General features: G+C 40.4%; 1 protein-coding gene across 4 annotated transcripts in view; it reads left to right on the plus strand.

The window, feature by feature from the left end:
* Positions 1 to 18095, plus strand: part of DYM (dymeclin) — a 215479-nt gene that overhangs the window by 22187 nt on the left and 175197 nt on the right. For all 4 annotated transcript variants that reach the window (XM_017819757.1, XM_017819758.1, XM_017819760.1 and 1 more), the window contains exons 3-6: positions 1077 to 1129; positions 1794 to 1887; positions 3201 to 3337; positions 9612 to 9684. In XM_017819757.1, the coding sequence (XP_017675246.1) occupies positions 1077 to 1129; positions 1794 to 1887; positions 3201 to 3337; positions 9612 to 9684 (357 nt within the window). The remainder of the gene's footprint in view (positions 1 to 1076; positions 1130 to 1793; positions 1888 to 3200; positions 3338 to 9611; positions 9685 to 18095) is intronic.

Here is an 18095-nt window from a genome sequence, read left to right on the forward strand (position 1 = left end):
GCACTGGAGACAATATCTGGTTATTCGTCTTGTTTTCCCATCTGTTGAGGATGTTTTTGAGTATCACTTGTCCTGCACTGGTAGATTTGTAGTGTTGCAAGTATGTGTTTGACGCAGATGGTGTTTACTTTCAGTGGTTGTTGGCTGGTTTTGCTTTACTGCTTTATTGTTCTTCTCGGATGATGGTTTTCTGAGGCGTATCAACAGGCAATTAATGAAGTTACAAAAAATTTGGTGTTTCTGATGTGATTGTAGCATTAGTATAATAATGTTAATTCAAGGAAACGCTTAGCTTGAGGTTAAATATTGGGTTAAGGTTTCTTTAATTCGTGCTTTAAAAATATATAATTTCAAATGAAATTTCTTGTAAAAAAAATCAAGTTCACTCTGTAGGCTGCTGTATTTTCAGTGGTGCCAAACTAAGCGTGACAGCACTAGGGCCACAAAGGTAGTGGTAACACAGAATTCCTCAGATTGGAAAGGGGCTCTATGGTCATCTAGTCCAGCCATTCCCCCAGCACTGCCAAGGCCACCACTAACCCATGTCCCCAGGTGCCACATCCACAGGGCTTTTAAATCCCTCCAGGGATGGGGACACCACCACTGCCTGGGACAGCTATGCCAGAGCTGGACAACCCTTTCCATGAAGAAATTTTCCTTGAATATCCAACGTGAACCTCCCCTGGCACAACTTGAGGCCATTTACTCTTGTCCTGTCACTTGTTACTTGGAAGAAGAAGCATTTCACTTGGACAGTTCACTTTGGAGTGTTAGTTTCCTGCTTTATAGTTGCTGTACTTCGAATACATGTTGCAGTGCCTGGTATTAGGATGACCAAGCACTGGAATGGGTTGCCTAGAGAGCTTGTGGAGATACTCCAAAGCCACCCAGGCACAGTCCTGGGCAGCTGGCTCTCTTTAGCAGGGAGGTTGGACAAGCTGACCTCTGCCAGCTAATGGATTGCTGAAATTAAGTGCTTCGTAGAAGTATTTTATGACTGTTTTGTAATGAATTTTCACTTCCAGTGCAGGAACCCAACTGCTTGTGTAACCATTTTTCTTTTCTTTCTTCCGTAGCACTGACTTAAAGCTCTTGGAAGAAGCCACAATCTCAGTCTGCAAGTCTTTAGGTGAGAAATTGTGACATGTTTTTTTTCCACGTGCTTTTCCAGAAAAATTAAGGACCAGCATCCCCGTGCACATTCCTGTCTTCAGTATTCTATTTGTACGTGTTACACTAGTGAGATTAAAGCAGTATAAAGATTGTGTTTACGTGTATCCCAAACCTTTAGAAACTTCTGCCATTAGCTGTTTTACAGAATGATACAACTGAAAGGTTTAAAACAAACAATTCCACCCCTACTACCTCTTCTTCCCTCTGCCCTCTAATCTGATCAGTAAGGGGAAGGGATCAGAGGACAAAAGGAAGGAATAATATAAATGTGATCAACGGTGTTTCAGTAAGGTAAAAGGTAGTTGTGAAAACCTGCCCAGTTTTTTGACAGGAGACTGCTGTGGTGTAGACAAGTCTTGGAAAGGAAGCAGTATGAGTATCCCACCTTGGGGCTATTTTAAATCTAGGGTGAATAGTATTTAGAGAACAATTATTTAGTGGTAAATCATGTGCTGGAGAATCTTAAAAGAACAACACCTGTACAGCCAAACAAGGCATACTGTGCTTTATGTAGAAATATTTAAGACATTGAAATTTGTGATTTTTTCTGTATGTTGTTTGAATGAAATAGTGTCACCTTAGACATGCTATGTAATTGTATCTTGTTTTTCCTTATCTAGTTGAGAAGAATCCTCGGACAGGAAACCTTGGGTCATTGATTAAAGTCTTTCTTTCTAGAACCAAAGAATTAAAAATTTCGGCAGAATGTCAGAAGTAAGTCCCTGGAGAAAAAGCTTGTGTGCCATAATTTTTTAAATGTTTGTTTTGTTGCTAGCCCTTGTATTTTTTACTTTACTCATTAACATGCTCACAGACCAAACCTTGGAATTCTCTTATATTGTGGTTTGAAGCAGAACAAGTGTCTAGTACTTTTCCAGACACAGAAGATTAAGTACATTAGTAGATAGGTTGCTGAAGAAAAAGACATATTTGTGTTTTAGATGAACATATTTGTGTACAAATGGTGTAAGTTAGGATTACTACTGGTTTAGAGCTGTTTAAAAATCACCTGAGCTTTTTAGCTCAAGCTTAATGAATAAACCAGTATTTTATCTTGGAAATGTTTAAAATATATAAATAATAAAAGCACATATAAATATATAAAATATATATTTATAAATATATGTATAAATATGTATTGAGATACTGCTTTCATGTCATGTTGTGCAGCTGCCACTGGTTTTGCTTGCCCCTTTCAGCAGTAGGAAAGAATTCCAGAAGGTTACCTGTGCAGCACTGTGGGGCTTTTGCAGGAGTCTTTCCATAGTTGGTCCCTGACCCCCATAGATGAATGTCCCACTCTCATCAGATCTGAGGCTGCAAAACCAAAACTTCCTTTTTGGTGCCCCCTTGCTCCCAGGACTGCCATCAGTTTTTTTGCTTGTATCTGGAGAAAGAAGTTGCTCCTGCCTGGAGAGCTTTTGCTGCTTTAATCCAAAGATACCTTGAAAGTGGTAGTTGACTCTGTGCTGTTGCATGGGCTTCCAAGCAGTTACTTATTGGGACTCAAGAAAATGTAATGAAGCTATATTCCCCTTCCAGGCATAAAACCTGGCAGATATTTGTGTGAGTTGCATAGGAAAGCTGTATGGTGCTTATGAAGTCCATGAATGCCTATGGTTAGCTGAAGGTTATTTGACTGGGAGAAGGGATAAGGTTCATGGAGCCAGAGAAGCTTTCAGGTCTCAAATCTGTTGGAACTTTTCCAGTGTCTGGATGCCTTGAGTCCATAGTGTCTAGAAACCTTCAGATGTTTGCTGAACCATCAAAGACTAATACTTCTGTCAGCTCTGGTGTTTGTAACTATAAATGTCGTTGGGAATAAGGTTGTATTTTCTGTACTACTTTTAAGTACATTTCCATTGTGTTTTCAGTTTTCAATTGAACTCCCTGCTTGAGCAGTTTGGATTTTCCTTGCTTCAGCTCCAGGGGCTTTGTCTACTCTGGCACTTATTTTCTTGTGGTTTTTGATGTATGCTTGCTGGTGAAGCGTTACTGATTCTTGTTTGTTTCTGCTTCTTTTCTAGCCACCTCTTTATCTGGCAGGCTCACAATGCACTGTTCATTATTTGCTGTCTGCTGAAGGTATTCATCAGTCGAATGTCAGAAGAGGAGCTCCAACTTCACCTTACTTACGAAGAGAAAGCCGGACCAGGCTCATATGGTAGGTACACACTAGTACTAGTGAAACAAACATCCCATGAGAAAATAAAATGTTCTCATGTTTGTAGGTGTGGCACTTAGGGAAACGGTTCAGTGCTGGACTTGGAAGAGTCACGTTAATGGTTGGACTTACTTTAAGGGTCTTTTGCCTTTGACCCTTTAGGGTCTAATTAATTCTGTGATTCTGTGTTTTGTTTGGACTAAGAATCCCAAACTTTGCTTTAAAACTAGGAATTAAGCACTAGAGGTTTGGATTAATTTGGCAATTTTTAAACAGTTGTTCAGAAATGATGCTGCAGACCTACTTGTCATTTTCACACAGTTTGAAAGGTGTTAATGGTCCTCTTCAGAGGAACAGAACAGAACTAGGGTGAAGCTGACTGTATACTAATGTTGGAACAGCAGTATTGAGATTAATGCTTCTTTTCACATATTTTTCATAAACCAACAGCAGCCACGGAGTGGAGTTAATGCAATTTTTAGGAATCTAGTGAGGGAAGGTAACAGTACTGTGGTTAGACTTGATCCATTGAAAAGGCAGCTGCTTGGCAAGAGTTTATATAAGAGTACAAGAAAAACCAAAGAATTTAGGCAGAATGTTCAAAAATGGGTGCATCTCCAGGAAATGGAGCATGTGTGACACAAGATGGAAGATGGCAGGGAAGAAGCTCAAGTAATCCAGCTGTTTTTTTCCTGTTCTTTCTTTTTGAATAAGTATAATATGAATGCATTCAAAATCAGTTAGATTACAGCAAAAAGAGAGTGTTAACGCTGCCTGCCACAAACCTTTGCAAAGCGCTGTGTCAGGATGCTCTTACAGAGTTGCAAAGCACACGATGGATAACGCTGGCATGGCAGCCTTGGTTTCCTTCTCTTTGTTGTGAGTCCTGGAATCATAGAGGTTGGAAAAGCCCTCTGTGGTCATCGAGTCCAGCCGCCAACCCAGCACTGCCAGGGCCAGGCCCAGGCGCTGTTCAGTTTGCAAATGCATGTTGTTTACCCCATAAAGGCAAGAATGTCTCAGAACGCTGATACAGTGTGAGTGGATTGTGGGAGGACAACCAGAAGGATCTCACTGTGGATTTCCTGCGAGGGGGATGCGTGTTGAGGACCCACTGAGCAGTGAAAACTGCTCGTTAAAGTCTGTTTAACTCCTTGGCGCCCGCCACTGCTCTGGGGAAATCAGAATTCTGGTGCCAAAAGATTAAGTGCTACATGTTGAAATGGTTTAATGTATTTAAACTGTGATGAGTGATCTCCAGGAATGAAGTCAGCTCGCTGATGCATTAGAAAGGAAAACCTGCTTGTAATAAGCTATCCCTGCAGACTGCTGTGGGTTAGTTCCTGGACTGAAAAAATGGCCCACCTCTTGTTGCAGTGTACAGCATAACCCAGTGGGATGGGTGGAAAAGCTGATACTTTTGTTAGGTTGAACCCCTGTGATCTTTATTCCTTGCTCTGGGAGTTCCTCGCAGCGTGGTATGGAAAGTGATTCTTGTCACTGGGGTAGATCCGTGTTTATACTGTGTCTAGTAGCACTTGACTGTAATTCACAGTGACATTTATTAGTGATAATTTTGTGCATATTGGTGGCAAATGTACTTAGCAATTATCTCCGAGCAGATTGTTCATGGGATGTTGTTGATTAGGAAGGTAATTGTGTGTGGTCTGCTGGGGAGGCAGGAAATGAGCCGCTCCTCGGCTCCTCCTCGTGTTTCCAGTTGGGGATGGTTCTTGCATCCTTCCTCAGGGTATTGAGGTTCCTAATGGGATGAGTTTACACAGCCACTAGGGTTTGGCTCCTAAAAATTTTCACACTGGTTTTTCAAAATATCTGTAGAGTGTGGGAATAAGGTGACTACCTTCCTATAATGAAGTCAAGTGTAGCTTTTTTTAAGTTTTATTTTTTACTCTTTGGAAACTAGACCATGCCTGTTATTGCGAAGTTGACGTAGATTCATAAGTAGTTTTACTGAGATTCTACTGTATTTGGCAAACATGCTTTTTAAAAATTACGTTCTTAGTCATCCTTGCTGTTTTTTTGTTCACTGGAGCTTGATGTTATTTATAATTCTTTGATTGCAAGCATGGTAAAACAAGCCTTATAAAAGACAGTATTATATCTACTAGATAATGTAAATAAAATGTCCATATAGATAAAAGCTTTATTACAGTGTCTGAATTTTGAAATTTCCTTATTTCCTTAATGCCTGGTGAGTAGTTACTGAAAAGAACAGCACAACCACCCAACAACACAAACAACCTCTCTTTCCTGTGATCCGTTTTCATGTTTTGTTCAGTCTCTCAGCTTTCTGAGAAAAGGTAACTGTTCTTCTCAGGATCATCAAAACTCCTTTGGAAATCACACTGTGGTGGTGTTTGTTTGCCTGCTTAAACTGTGAGCATCACATTTTTATCCTTCTAGTTGGATAATATATTCAGTGCCGTGTTCCCTGAGTTTAGATACAGCACCTGGGAGCTCAGAGCACCTTGGGATGCTCACGCTGCAGTCAGAGCATCAGCACCTGCTTGGGATATTTGATCTCCTCCCAGATTTTGCAGTTCATGTGCTTTACCTTATTCTGAATGTCCTGTTTGTGCTTTTCCCTGCTAGACTGTGTTTTAAACTCAGAAGAAAGCTGTGCAATTGTGTTTTCTGTCATAAAATGTGGGTTTTTTGATGTTTGAGTGCATGGATATGTTGTAGCTGACCATTACAAAATTGTAGTGAAGAAATTGCACAGCATTTAGTCCCCACTAGCAGCACTGTTTTTTGATTTACTTCAGAAGAGTCATACCATGAGTAGAAATTTCTTCCTTTTGACAGTTTTCACGCAATTCTTTAGCCCAGGAAGTACAGCCTTTACCTCTTCATCCATAATTGGGAATTTGCTTATAATTTTGGAGGATATTGCATAATTTTGATTGCAGGAAAATTCTTACAGAGACTTAAACCATATTCTTTTAAGATTCAGCTAAAAAATCCTGATAATAATAAATCCCAAACTGGACTTGGCATCTGTTGATCTGAAGCTGGAGTTAGTCTCACCAACGCAAATCATTCATCTTTCCACTGTCTGCATCCCATTATTGCTGCACAGTCTTTAGCTGTGTTGTGATTCAGAGGTGTAAGAGAGCACATGCTGGGTATTGTATTCTGAATCAGACCACCAATTCATTTAACCTATTCCCTGAGCTGTAATAGGAAGCTTTATCCACTCTCTGTGAAGAAATTGTTTTATCACAAGGCTGCTGTGGGCTCTTCCTGGTGTATTAAAGCAAGTAAGAGGACTTAGAGGAGGGAATAAATAATAACACATTTACTGCAACCCTTAAATGATTTTGTGAGTGTTCAGCTGTCACATAAAGGAAATGAGGGATGGCAATTAATTTATGTACTTATTATTAGGACTCTTAAATGGAAGTTGGGAGTTCCTGAGAGTCCTCAGAGCTGAAGATCAAACCACAAAACCCAAGGAAGCCTTAATTCTGTTCTGCAACAAATGATTTATCTCATTAATTGTGAGGAGGTTCTGTCCTATCTGTATGAGCAACAGGGCAGAAAAACAAGTGGCATCTAAGGTGAGGATATACCTTGCTATGCCTGAATATCTTATTAATATCAGGCACATCCAGCTGCTACAGCAGCTCAGATCAGGTCTTGGCAACGTAGTGGTTTGGTTCTTGAGAAGAAAGACTGTTGTGATGTTGGACTCTGTGTCATGGCCAAGGATGGAGGTGGTTTTGCTAGAAGTGGAACCTCCTGGCATGTACAGTTTCTTCTGGATAAGCCATTTTGCCTGTGCACTGTGTGCTAATCCAGTGTCTGAAAGGTGTGTAGCTTTGGAAAAGTGTGTGTGTATAAAAAAATTTATATATATATATAATTATATATAATATATATTATATATTTATATAATATATATTTATATATAATATATAATATATGTATTTATATATATAAAAATATATAAACCAAACCAAACAAACCCCACCAAAAAGTAAAAACCTAGCAAATTACCTGCGAATTTAAGTAATCCATGTGTTTGAGTGTTTGAGGACTTAAACATAGCTGATGTAAAAATGGTACTTTAGCATAACTGAACATTTTAAAGCCTGAGTGTGTTTGCAGTTCTGCAGTGGAGTTTGGAAGATGCACCTATGATTCCTCTCTCTGTGAGTCTGCTTTAATCTTATCTGGACAGGTTCACCCTTTACTTATTTCCCCCAAGGCTTTACACGTGTCTTTGATCCAAGTATGTGATCTATTAATGTGAATGAGTCTTGTGTGTATTGTCTTTATCCTGCTATTGAAAGAGGCATTGTTTGTCAAAACACAGAGTGTTCCATGTTTATGGCTCTCTCTCACGTTATAGATTTGGCTTGTATCCTCCTCATTGTCTTGGCAAGATGAAAATTAAACAAGAATGCTGTGCCCCAATGGGGAAAAGGACACATTAATTATTGTAGCTGAATGACATTGATTACAGCAATTAAGCTTTTTTTTAAAAAAAAACCAAACCAGACATCATCTATTCTATGTGACTGTGCTAACCCAATATTTTCTTCCTTCATTTTGAATATAGTCTTGGGGGAAAAGCCTTTTTTCGTATTCAAATAACATTATTCTCTCTTCAGATGAGTTGTGTGCGTAGTATGGTGGAAGAAACAATATCTTAAGAACTCGTTCACTTTGCTTTTTTCATCCTTTTTTCTCAATTCCCTTTCCTCTGTTGTCAAGAGAAAAAATTAGGTACCTGCTGGGAACTAGCAGAAGTTTTGCTTTATAAGCATTTTCTAGATTCAGAAAGCCTGAGGAAAATGTCACATTCAAGTTACTTTAGAATACATTATCTGGGCTCCATTATTGGCTGTGGTTTCTGTCCAAGGTTAAATACTCCAAGCAGTTCTCGGTTTTTACTAACAGGAGCTACATTGTGTTACTCATGAGGGATTCTATATAAAGGAAACCACGTTTCCGTGATAAAAAACTGATTTCCTTTAGAATGTGCAGTTCACTAGGTGACAATTTTTAATGTGTTTTTAATAAATCAGTTGTGGAAAGAAATAATTTTGCTTTGTTGTGAATATTCCCCCCGGTGTGCTTCTTAAAATTGAGTCCTGGGCTCAAGAACAAACTTGGGTTAAACAGAGTAAAACTGTTGTAACCTGGCTATAATGTTGTGTTTATGGCAAGACTTATTGGAAAATACAAAATAAACAGGCATTTGGGTAATTATTTTGCTGCAGTGCTGTAATGCAGGGGATAAACTATGCCTGCTCTTAAGCCATTCACCACCATAAACTCCTCCACTTCTTTATGGTGCTGTAAGTTTCTCTTCATAATTTTATTTTTGAAAGCAGAAAAAATCCTGATGAGCCAAAAGATTTATCTTCTGGGTTTTTTTAGTATTATATGAAAACTTCAGGTGGTTTAATAAGCTTTTTCCTCGGTGAGTCTTACAAGTCTTTTTTTTTTTTTTTGCCGTTGCTTTTAAAAATTGCAGTGCTGATGTAAAATACCACCAGTTTTATTGCTTAGAACAGCTGAATGTTTTAATATAATTTTGAATCATTTCATGCATTTTGCCGCATTGTGTATGACTAGAGAATAATTTCTGTTCCCTTAAAATGCACTTACTTGTCATTGATATGTGTAAAACCTCTTCAATAAGTAAAGATATATTAATGAAAAAAACTGTATGTACATTACTCGAGAGCAGCAGTGATGTGCTCTGTAGCTGCATTCTTTTGACAGGTCACAATTTAGAATATTCAGTGTATGTTAGACAAATGAAAGTGTTTTCTATCTGTCTCTGATTATTCTCCACTTGATTTAGCAAAAGGGGGGAGGAAAATGTGTGAAGTGATGGGAATTTTGAGAAATTTGACAGTGGACCAGTGAGAAGTCAGTAGTGATTAGTTCAACTGTTAGTAATAACACTGTTTTATATGACCTTATGCAAGTAGTAAAGTAAGGCTTGATGTGCTAAATATTAGCATATTCCTACAATACCACCATCTCATTTAATTCATGCACGTGTTATTAGTTGTTTGTTTTATGTAAAAAAGTGAAGACATCACCATTTTCTCTGGTGATAATCCCAGGTGCCTTCTATTTCAGGATAAAAATCCCATCTCCTTTAACAGGTGGAACTTCTCTTGTAGTGTTTGTTCCTTAATTTAAATATTGACTATGTGAATCTGTGTTCTTAAAGCTTTGTTTTCTTTTGGTATTTGAAAATCAAGAAATCTTTTGATGTGATTGTTTTCAGGAGCAGAGTGTGAAGACCTCATAGAAGAGTTGCTGTGTTGCCTCATCCAGCTTATTGTTGAAATTCCACTCTTGTAAGTTGGCTTTTTAAATTTTTTTTCAGCCTTCTTGTATAAACTGACCATTTGAGACAATATGAAACTTGTAGCGATGGGTTTACAGTGTTTAAATACTTGCACGTGAATGTTCCACATGATGGTGCAGTACTGGTAATGATACCCTGCTGTCAGTGCCAGCCCTGAATGTTCTGTTGGCAGAACTACATGGTGAGCATCTCACACACACTTCACACCATCAACAGGAGTTATTCCATATAGTTTTGGAGGAGTTTTGACGTTCGTTTCAGGTACCTCTGTCAGGACACATCCAGCTACTGGTGGAAGGGGTTGTGCTGATGGTACATTGGAGGTGTCACTTCGTCTCTGGGGGATGCAGAGAGGTGAAAACTAAAGTTCCTCTGCAGTTGAGTGGGGTTTTAAACGGCAAAAATAAATCATGTCACTTATTTGGTACTGATTTCTGAAATACCAGCGAATTGATGTCTGAGGAAGAGAAATGAGTAAGTGGAATGTTTCTGTAGATCTGCAGATTTGTTTACATGGCTCTTTTTTTCAGGCATCTGCTGTGTTTGAGAGATGTTGATTCCACATCTCTCTGGCATATGTGACATAAACCATACTTCAGTGTTATATGCAGGGGACCTTACTTTGTTCTTCGGAAATAAGTGTTCTTCCATACCTGTTCTGATGAGTTTTCACCTTTTTTCCCCAAGATAAACTTTACTGAAGACAGTGTTAGCAGTGTCTTCAGTGTTAAATTGCAATATAGTCTGTGCCTAAAATGCAGTGCCCCAGTTGAAGATTCTCAGCTCTGAAAGAGTTTCAGATTATGTGTTACAATCTCTGCTGATTTTGTACTTGGAATTGTTCTTTTGGCTGGAGAACTGACAAAGATGAAATGCTTTTTGAAACATTCCTCTCATTAAATACGGCTCTGTCAACATCACAGGAGGGTTTTGTGTAGGTAGTGTGTAATGAGTTAGTGGTATGATTCAGTGTCGTTCCGCAGAGCTTGTCAGGACTTCCTGGAACAGATACACTCTTTGTTCGGAGCAGATTAGAGGAAGTACAAAGGGCTGAAAGGACTGTGATACACGGGCAAGTTCATAAATCCTTCAGGGTTTTATTTGTCTTTCTTGGAAGTACCAATGTGTGTGTGGAGCCCAATATCATTTATTCTGCCTTTTCTGGCAGAAGAAGATTTACTGGCGTGATTGTTCTTCACCCCCTTTCAGCAGCTGAACCTGCCAGCATCTCTGTTCCTGTGTGAATGAAGTTGCTGGGAGTGGAAGCAGCTGTTGAAAGCACTTGGTTTGCTGTATAATCTAGTGATAATAATGGCTTATTGAAGAAAAAAAGTTATAAAGCCTGTCCATAATCTTTAGTATTCGTTTATATCAAAAACTTTTCGTAAGAGACAGATGTGGAAGATTTTTGTTTTGTTTTGTTTTCTTAGCTAATTTTTTCCTGAAGTAGCATGCTGCTGAATTATTAATAAGATACTAACACTTTAAAAAGCGTATATTATTACCTTGTTTACCATTAGAATATGTTTAACAATGTGATATGGCCTTAACTAAAAATTTTATTCCCATATCATCAAAGGGGAGGTAGGGTAGGGGAAAGGAGATATGGGAAAACCTTTGTTTCTCTAACAGACAATCCAAATTTCTTCTTCATAGAGATGTTTTAAGACATTACTGCAATACTGATTTTTTTCAGGAAAATGGTCAGGATTGTTTTAGTAGTGAGTTTACCTTTTGCTTACCTCGCTGTCCCTGAATCACTGTAGATTCTTTTCCAACTTTACATCAAGGGGATAGATAATTTCTGTCTTCAGCTGGAATAAATCGAGAGAATTACAAACCTAGTATGTGAATTTGGGGAAGGAATAGACTGAGCGGAATACATGAAATATTCAAACTTGTAATAATTTCTGTGTCAGACTTAGGATCACCTACTAGAGGACAGGCAGCTTTGGGAGCTTACAGTGGCACTGTAACAGAGCGTGTGTCTGTAGAGCTGCTATTAAAGATGAATTTTTGTTGTGGCAGACCATTAAAATCTCTATGCTGAGCCTGTCTTTGAAGTGTCATTCAGAACAGCAAAGATTTTGTTAGGAGCATTCAATAGCCTTAACAGGATTGTCACAATTAGTGTGTCCCTTGGGCTCTGTAGATCCGGTTTGGTGAAGGAGTGGATACAGCTGGCAGCTGCTGTCTTAATATATTGCTTCTCTGCACCCCAGTTTAAGCTTCTGTTTTTGTCCTTCACTGAAACTTTAACATTATTTCTGAAGAAGGGAAGACCCATCTCCGTGCCCAGAATGCAGGAGGAGAGGTACCTGTGCAACAGCACTCCTTGCTTTTGGACGGGTTCTGAGTGTCACATCAGGTGCTTGGGATACCTGTGTGTGGTGTTTTCCAGGGAGGGCGGCCCTGGGGAGAAGGTCCTGGGGTCTGGTGGGGGAGAGGCTGGACATGACCCAGCCCTGAAACCCCCCATGCCCTGGGCTGATCCCACAGCATGGGCAGCAGGGGAGGGGGGGATTCTGCCCCTCTGCACTCTCAGGTGAGACCCCCCTGCAGAGCTGCCTCCAGCCCTGGGGAACAACAGCACAGGGACGTGGAGCTGCTGGAGAGAGTCCAGAGGAGGCCACGGAGATGCTCCAAGGGCTGGAGCCCCTCTGCTCTGGAGCCAGGCTGGGAGAGCTGGGGGGGTTCACCTGGAGAAGAGAAGGATCCAGGGAGACCTGAGAGCCCCTTCCAGGACCTAAAGGGGCTCCAGGAGAGCTGGAGAGGGACTGGGGACAAGGGATGGAGGGACAGGACAAAGGGAATGGCTTCCCACTGCCAGAGGGCAGGGTTAGATGGGATATTGGGAAGGAATTGTTGTCTGTGAGGGTGGTGAGGTCCTGGCACAGGTTTCCCATAGCAGCTGTGTCTGCCCCTGGATCTGTGGAAGTGTCCAAGGCCAGGTTGGATGGGATTTGGAGTAACCTGTTCTAGTGGAAGGTGTCCCTGCTTTAAGTTTCCTCCCAACCCAAACCATTCCAGGATTCTAAGTGTAAGAGTTTGGGCTTGGCAGGGACACTGAATTCATGAAGGCTCAAGTCCTTCCCAAGCATGGGCAGAGCTTGCTCACCTCTCAGCTTGCTCTAGTAGCAGCCCTGGCAGAATAAGCTCATTTCTGAGTACAAAACAACCTACGGAAGTACTTGGAAATTGCAGGTGGGCGGCCTAGCTCAGAGCTAATAAGGAAGGTGGGGGATGGGGAACTAGATAAATGGCAAATGTGTAACCCACCTCTCTGTATCCCTTATTATGAAACGTAATTGGTTTTTGTTGGGAAAGGCTGCAGAGATGTATAGCAGAGCACATTTAGGAGTGTCTCAGTTTTCTACAATGAATTAAAGTATTTCTCAAAGTTAGCTTGTACTGGAAAAGGCAAATATGCTTTAAGGCAGAAATAGGTTGCAGAAGGGACTCTGGGACTGTGCAGCATTTTAGTGCTGTGTCTGAGAGGTATTAAAAAGATCTTGAATTACCTTTTTGAAAAACAGGCTGTGCGGCTTTGTACAGAATGCCAGGGAACAAGGTTTCAGGTTTAATTTTATAGAAAATACAGCATTATTGCTTTTCAAGAATTAGACTTATACAGTCCCTTATAACATTTGTGTTACCGTGTGTCGATGTTTGATTTATGATTCCCTTGGGAATGTTATGGATACTCTGCTTTTTCTTTGGTTTTGTTAATCTTAGCACTCAAGAGTGTGCACTAATGATTAAAACTGCATAGTCGGCAAAAAGATGCAACATTAGTATTTAATTTAATTGTATGACTTTTATGTAGAAACTGTTGCTAACGTTTTGTTGCAGGATAGAGCTCCCAAAGCTTTGAATTATAAAGGCTTCTTTCAGCAGCTTGTTAAGAGCTGGTATCCATAGCTGAACATCTGGTTGTTATCAGTGCATTTTCACTTCATTAAAAACTATAAATGCATATGGGGAAAAAATGAAATACTGTGATCTAGTTACATCACTCCTTAGTAGCACCCTGTGGTGCCAGTACAAGTTAGTTGTATTTCTATTACATTCCAGTATTTTCTGTAGTTACAGCTGTTTTAGGTGGCGGTCTTAGTTGTTTGCAAGTTTAAATGTTAATGTTTTGACTCATTTAAGGATGCTTGCTGTGTTTCGTGGGAACTTGAAAGTCGAACGTAGGAGGGAAGAAGGGCAATATAATTGATTAAAAAGCTCTACAGAATCGCTGCAGCATAGAAATGGTGCCGCTTGCAGACATAGGGAAACGTTCAGCTCTTTTTCCTTGCTAGTTGTGAGCAGAGAAAAGGATAAGAACTGTTTTTGTCCTACTTCAGGAGTGTCATATTTGAATGCTTTTTTTGTTATTTTCGAAAGAATAGGTCAGAATGCTGCTTTTTAAAGGAGTTCTGCTCAGGGAACTTTTACCAAGATTGTGGAGGCTCCATTGTTTGAAAAGCTAATTCCTTTTGCATTTTTGGTGGCTTTGTCTAATTACCAAAGGCAAACTTCCATCTGCTGAAACTGAGGTGGAAAGTAGCGAAAATACTCAAACTCAGAGAGATTTGTGCTGCTTCACTTTGAAGAGCCTCAAAGTTTGAGACTATTGTGCTCTGTTTAGGAGGAGTCTGATTCATATAAAGGGAGTTTCATTTGCTGCTGCACCTTGGGGTGGAGCAAATAGAACATATTTATGTATTTGGAAGATTTTCTTACTCACTCATATCCTTATTTCTGATGGCAGATGTGTGATGTCTTAAGTGTCTAAAGGTCCTGAATAGAAAAACCTTTATCTATATCACATATTCTTTGTTCTATTCTAATTTAATTTTTATTTTAGACATGTTTCTCCATGACCAGTCTTTTCACTACACAAGTTTTAACCAATGTTCAACTTGCAGCAAACTTTCTAACCGCAGAGCATACTATCAGAGGTCTGTACAGTTCATCATACATTGTGCTGTGTATTCAAATTCCTAATAATCTGCTTTCTGCTATGGTTTTCAGCACTTTTTTTTTGTAAAAGATGATCTTGGAAAACCCTGGCTGCAGGGTCTCAGCAGCAAAGGCACGGAGAGACTGTGGAGCAGGTCTGCCTTTCACTTAGGCTGCCTGGATGGAATGCAAGACATGATTCCTGTGGTCTGGCTCTGTCCAGAAACCTGTAGCTTTTTGATCACCTGTGTCATCTTCTTCTCTGTGGCTACCTCTTCCTTGTGGGTTGGAAGCCACACCTGGGAGCCACTGCAGCTGTCCATTTTTATGGGAATTTGGACTGCTCTTCTGTGTTCTGGTGTTTGGAAAGTAATTTCTTTTGATTAGATTTAGTGGATATAGCTAACAAGACTTGTTGATATGAAAAGTAGATACAGAAGAATATGGTTTCTCCGTGCAATGTTTAAGAGTCCAAAACTTTTTTTAGTATTTTTAATCTGTAGAGGGAAGAACTGAATGCTGATGAGGTGAAAATGGACAAAGTCACGTAGTCTCAGGTGGTTTAGGAACAGGTCTGGGAATAAAGGCTCTTGAATCCAACTGTTATATTAATCCTTTAGATACTGCCTTTAGAGTGTTTCCATACTTTTGATGATCAGAGAGCTGGAGCCCCTCTGCTCTGGAGCCAGGCTGGGACAGCTGGGGGTGTTCACCTGGAGAAGAGAAGCTCCAGGCAGACCTCAGAGCCTCTTCCAGGGCCTAAAGGGGCTCCAGGAGAGCTGGAGAGGAGTTGGGACAGGGAGTGGAGGGACAGGGCAAGGGGGAATGGCTTCCCACTGCCAGAGGGCAGGGTTAGATGGGATATTGGGAAGGAATTGTTGGCTGTGAGGGTGGTGAGGCCCTGGCACAGATTTCCCAGAGAAGCTGTGGCTGCCCCTGGATCCCTGGAAGTGTTGAAGTCCAGGTTGGATGAGGCTTGGAGCAACCATGTCTAGTGGAAGGTGTCCCTGCCCATGGCAGGGGGTGGAACCTGATGATCTCTAAGGTCCCTTCAAACCCAAACCATTCTGGGAGGTTTTGTTTCCTCACTCTCATTCTTCTCCCAGTCCAGAACACCCAGTGTGGGGAGATGCAGTAGGAAGTGTCAGAGGTACTTTCTGCTTCCAGTCACTGTTTGTTGAGTGCCCCTTTGGGACAGCTCCCAAATGTTTGGAGTCAGCTGTAATGAGTGTAGTGCATTATCAGCTGCCACGGTGCCTATGTGCCATCAGTGAGTGTAAAATTAGGAGTGACTCCAAGAGGAAAGATTATGTTCTCTTTGAGTTGTTGTACTTGTATCCTGAGACTGATAACCAGATACTCGACTTGCTTTTCAGTTTCCAAAACTGATCCTATTCTCTGTGGTGACTCCTCTTTCACCTTTCTGATGGGCCCTCAGGAAGTAGGGAAATGAAACCTGGTTCCTGTATGATTTGAGAGTTTTTGTATGAATCAGCCCTTTTGGCAACTCTCCTAAATTAGAAAATGGGTTACCTTTTAACCTTTTAATACTCGGAGTAGACAGCTCTGGCTGGGTGAAAGTTCAGCAAAATATTTGAACAGGGAGGGGGCTTGGTCTAGGGGTGGGAGTTGAAATTCGGAGTTTGGTTTCTGACTGTTCAGGCTGTTTGCTCTGTAGGTGTGAAATCATTTACGAGGTCTCAGCCTCTCTGTGCTGATATAGAAATAGCTGCATTTCACTGAGTAATTAAAGTGTTTACAACAGCATGTGCCTTCAGAGTGTTAATTGGAGTTCCTAGCTGAGATTTTCCTCTGTGGTGCCTCTGTGCTTCACCTTGGTTCCTCTGTCACAGACCTCTCTCTCGCAGGCAGGGAACAAAGCTTGAATGATTGGGAGCACAGAAAGCACTTGTGAGCCGTGCTTGGCCTTGGAGAGAAGCCAGCAGCAGCAGGATGGTGACACATAGGGAGATTGTGGAAGTTCTTGGTAGGTGATGCTGATAGAAGGTCATCCACATGGTTTTGAATGGAAAAAGCAGATGCCAAGGGTACTGGGGAGCTGAGGTTTTAACAGGACTGTAGTTCATGTTCTGTTCCATTTGGAAACAGTAGTTAGGTTAAGGTTGGATGGGGCTTGGAGCAACTTGGACTAGTGGAAGGTGTCCCTGCCCAAGGCAGGAGGTGGACCTGGATGAGCTTTAAGGTCCCTTCCAACCCAAACCACTCTGTGATTCTATTATTCTAATTTTTGTCTTTTGATTTAATGAGTTATTATCTAAAGATTACTACAATTCAAACTGCATGTGGTTGCTTAATTTAAAAGTGTTCATTGAAATGATCTGGCATCATTTGCTTTTGGAAGGACTTAGTTGATGTATCAGTTTCTCACTGAAATGTAGATACTGAACACGTGTTAAATACATGCACAAGTTTATTGTGGCAGTACGGGGGAATATTGTATTTTGGAGCTCAAGTTGGCATTCTGTGAAGAACCCATAATTTAAGATAATCTCAGATATATATGACATGTCTTTTCTTTAGAGAGTAAATGTTTATATGTAAGGTTTGTTGCCAGAAATCAGTTTTAACGTGGGTGTCATGTGCAAGAACCTGGACCTGTTCCATCTGGTTCAAGGAACAGGCACTTGTTTTGTGTCACTGAGTAAAATATGCAGTACAAGGACAGCTACCTGCAATAAGGAGAGAACCCAAAGAGAGAAATGATTGCCGTCATTTCCAGAGTTCAGTCTGTGCCAGATTCTTTCCTCGTGAGAGATGAACATCTCGAGGGACAAAAGAATAATATCTGATAGCTTTCCCACCTCATATGTGAATATACCCTCCAGTGGAAAGGTGAGAAAGAGGAAAAAATTGAGGATAACTGTTGAATCTCTGAAAGAGAAAATCTAGAAGCAGAAAAAGAAAAAACCTGTGTATGCTTTGGTACACTGCTCTATGAAGTCCATTTACTCAGAACATAAGCTTTATCTGAGTTTGTTTTATATGACACTTGAGAAGGGGAGGAAAAAAAAACAAACCTCAGAAGCTCAAAACAACATGCAGTTGTTCTGGTTTTCTGAAATAAATGGCTAAATAATTTTGACATGTAATTGATACATGAGTTCATTATTTCTAGTTTCCTCCTTATCTGCAATCAGTTTTAAGAGGAAGTTGAAGATCAGCATAAATTCCATGTAAAGGCATTCTGTATGACCGATAGCTTTGAATAAAAAAAGAAAAAAAAATCAAGAACAAGACCCCCTATTCTATAGTCTCTAAATATAAATAAACAGTATATTTTCTTTGAAGTTAAAAGAGGTTCCTGGTGGTTCTTGTGACCCTTTAGAAATGCTTGAGTTTCAGAAAACCATACATCTGACCCTTGGTGGAGAAAATAATTTTGCTCTGAAGCTTTATCCTTGTGCTGATAAATTAAGGGTGACTGTAGCT

This window comes from Lepidothrix coronata, unplaced genomic scaffold (genome assembly GCF_001604755.1).
Source record: "Lepidothrix coronata isolate B3197 unplaced genomic scaffold, Lepidothrix_coronata-1.0 Scaffold77, whole genome shotgun sequence".
NCBI lineage: Eukaryota > Metazoa > Chordata > Aves > Passeriformes > Pipridae > Lepidothrix > Lepidothrix coronata.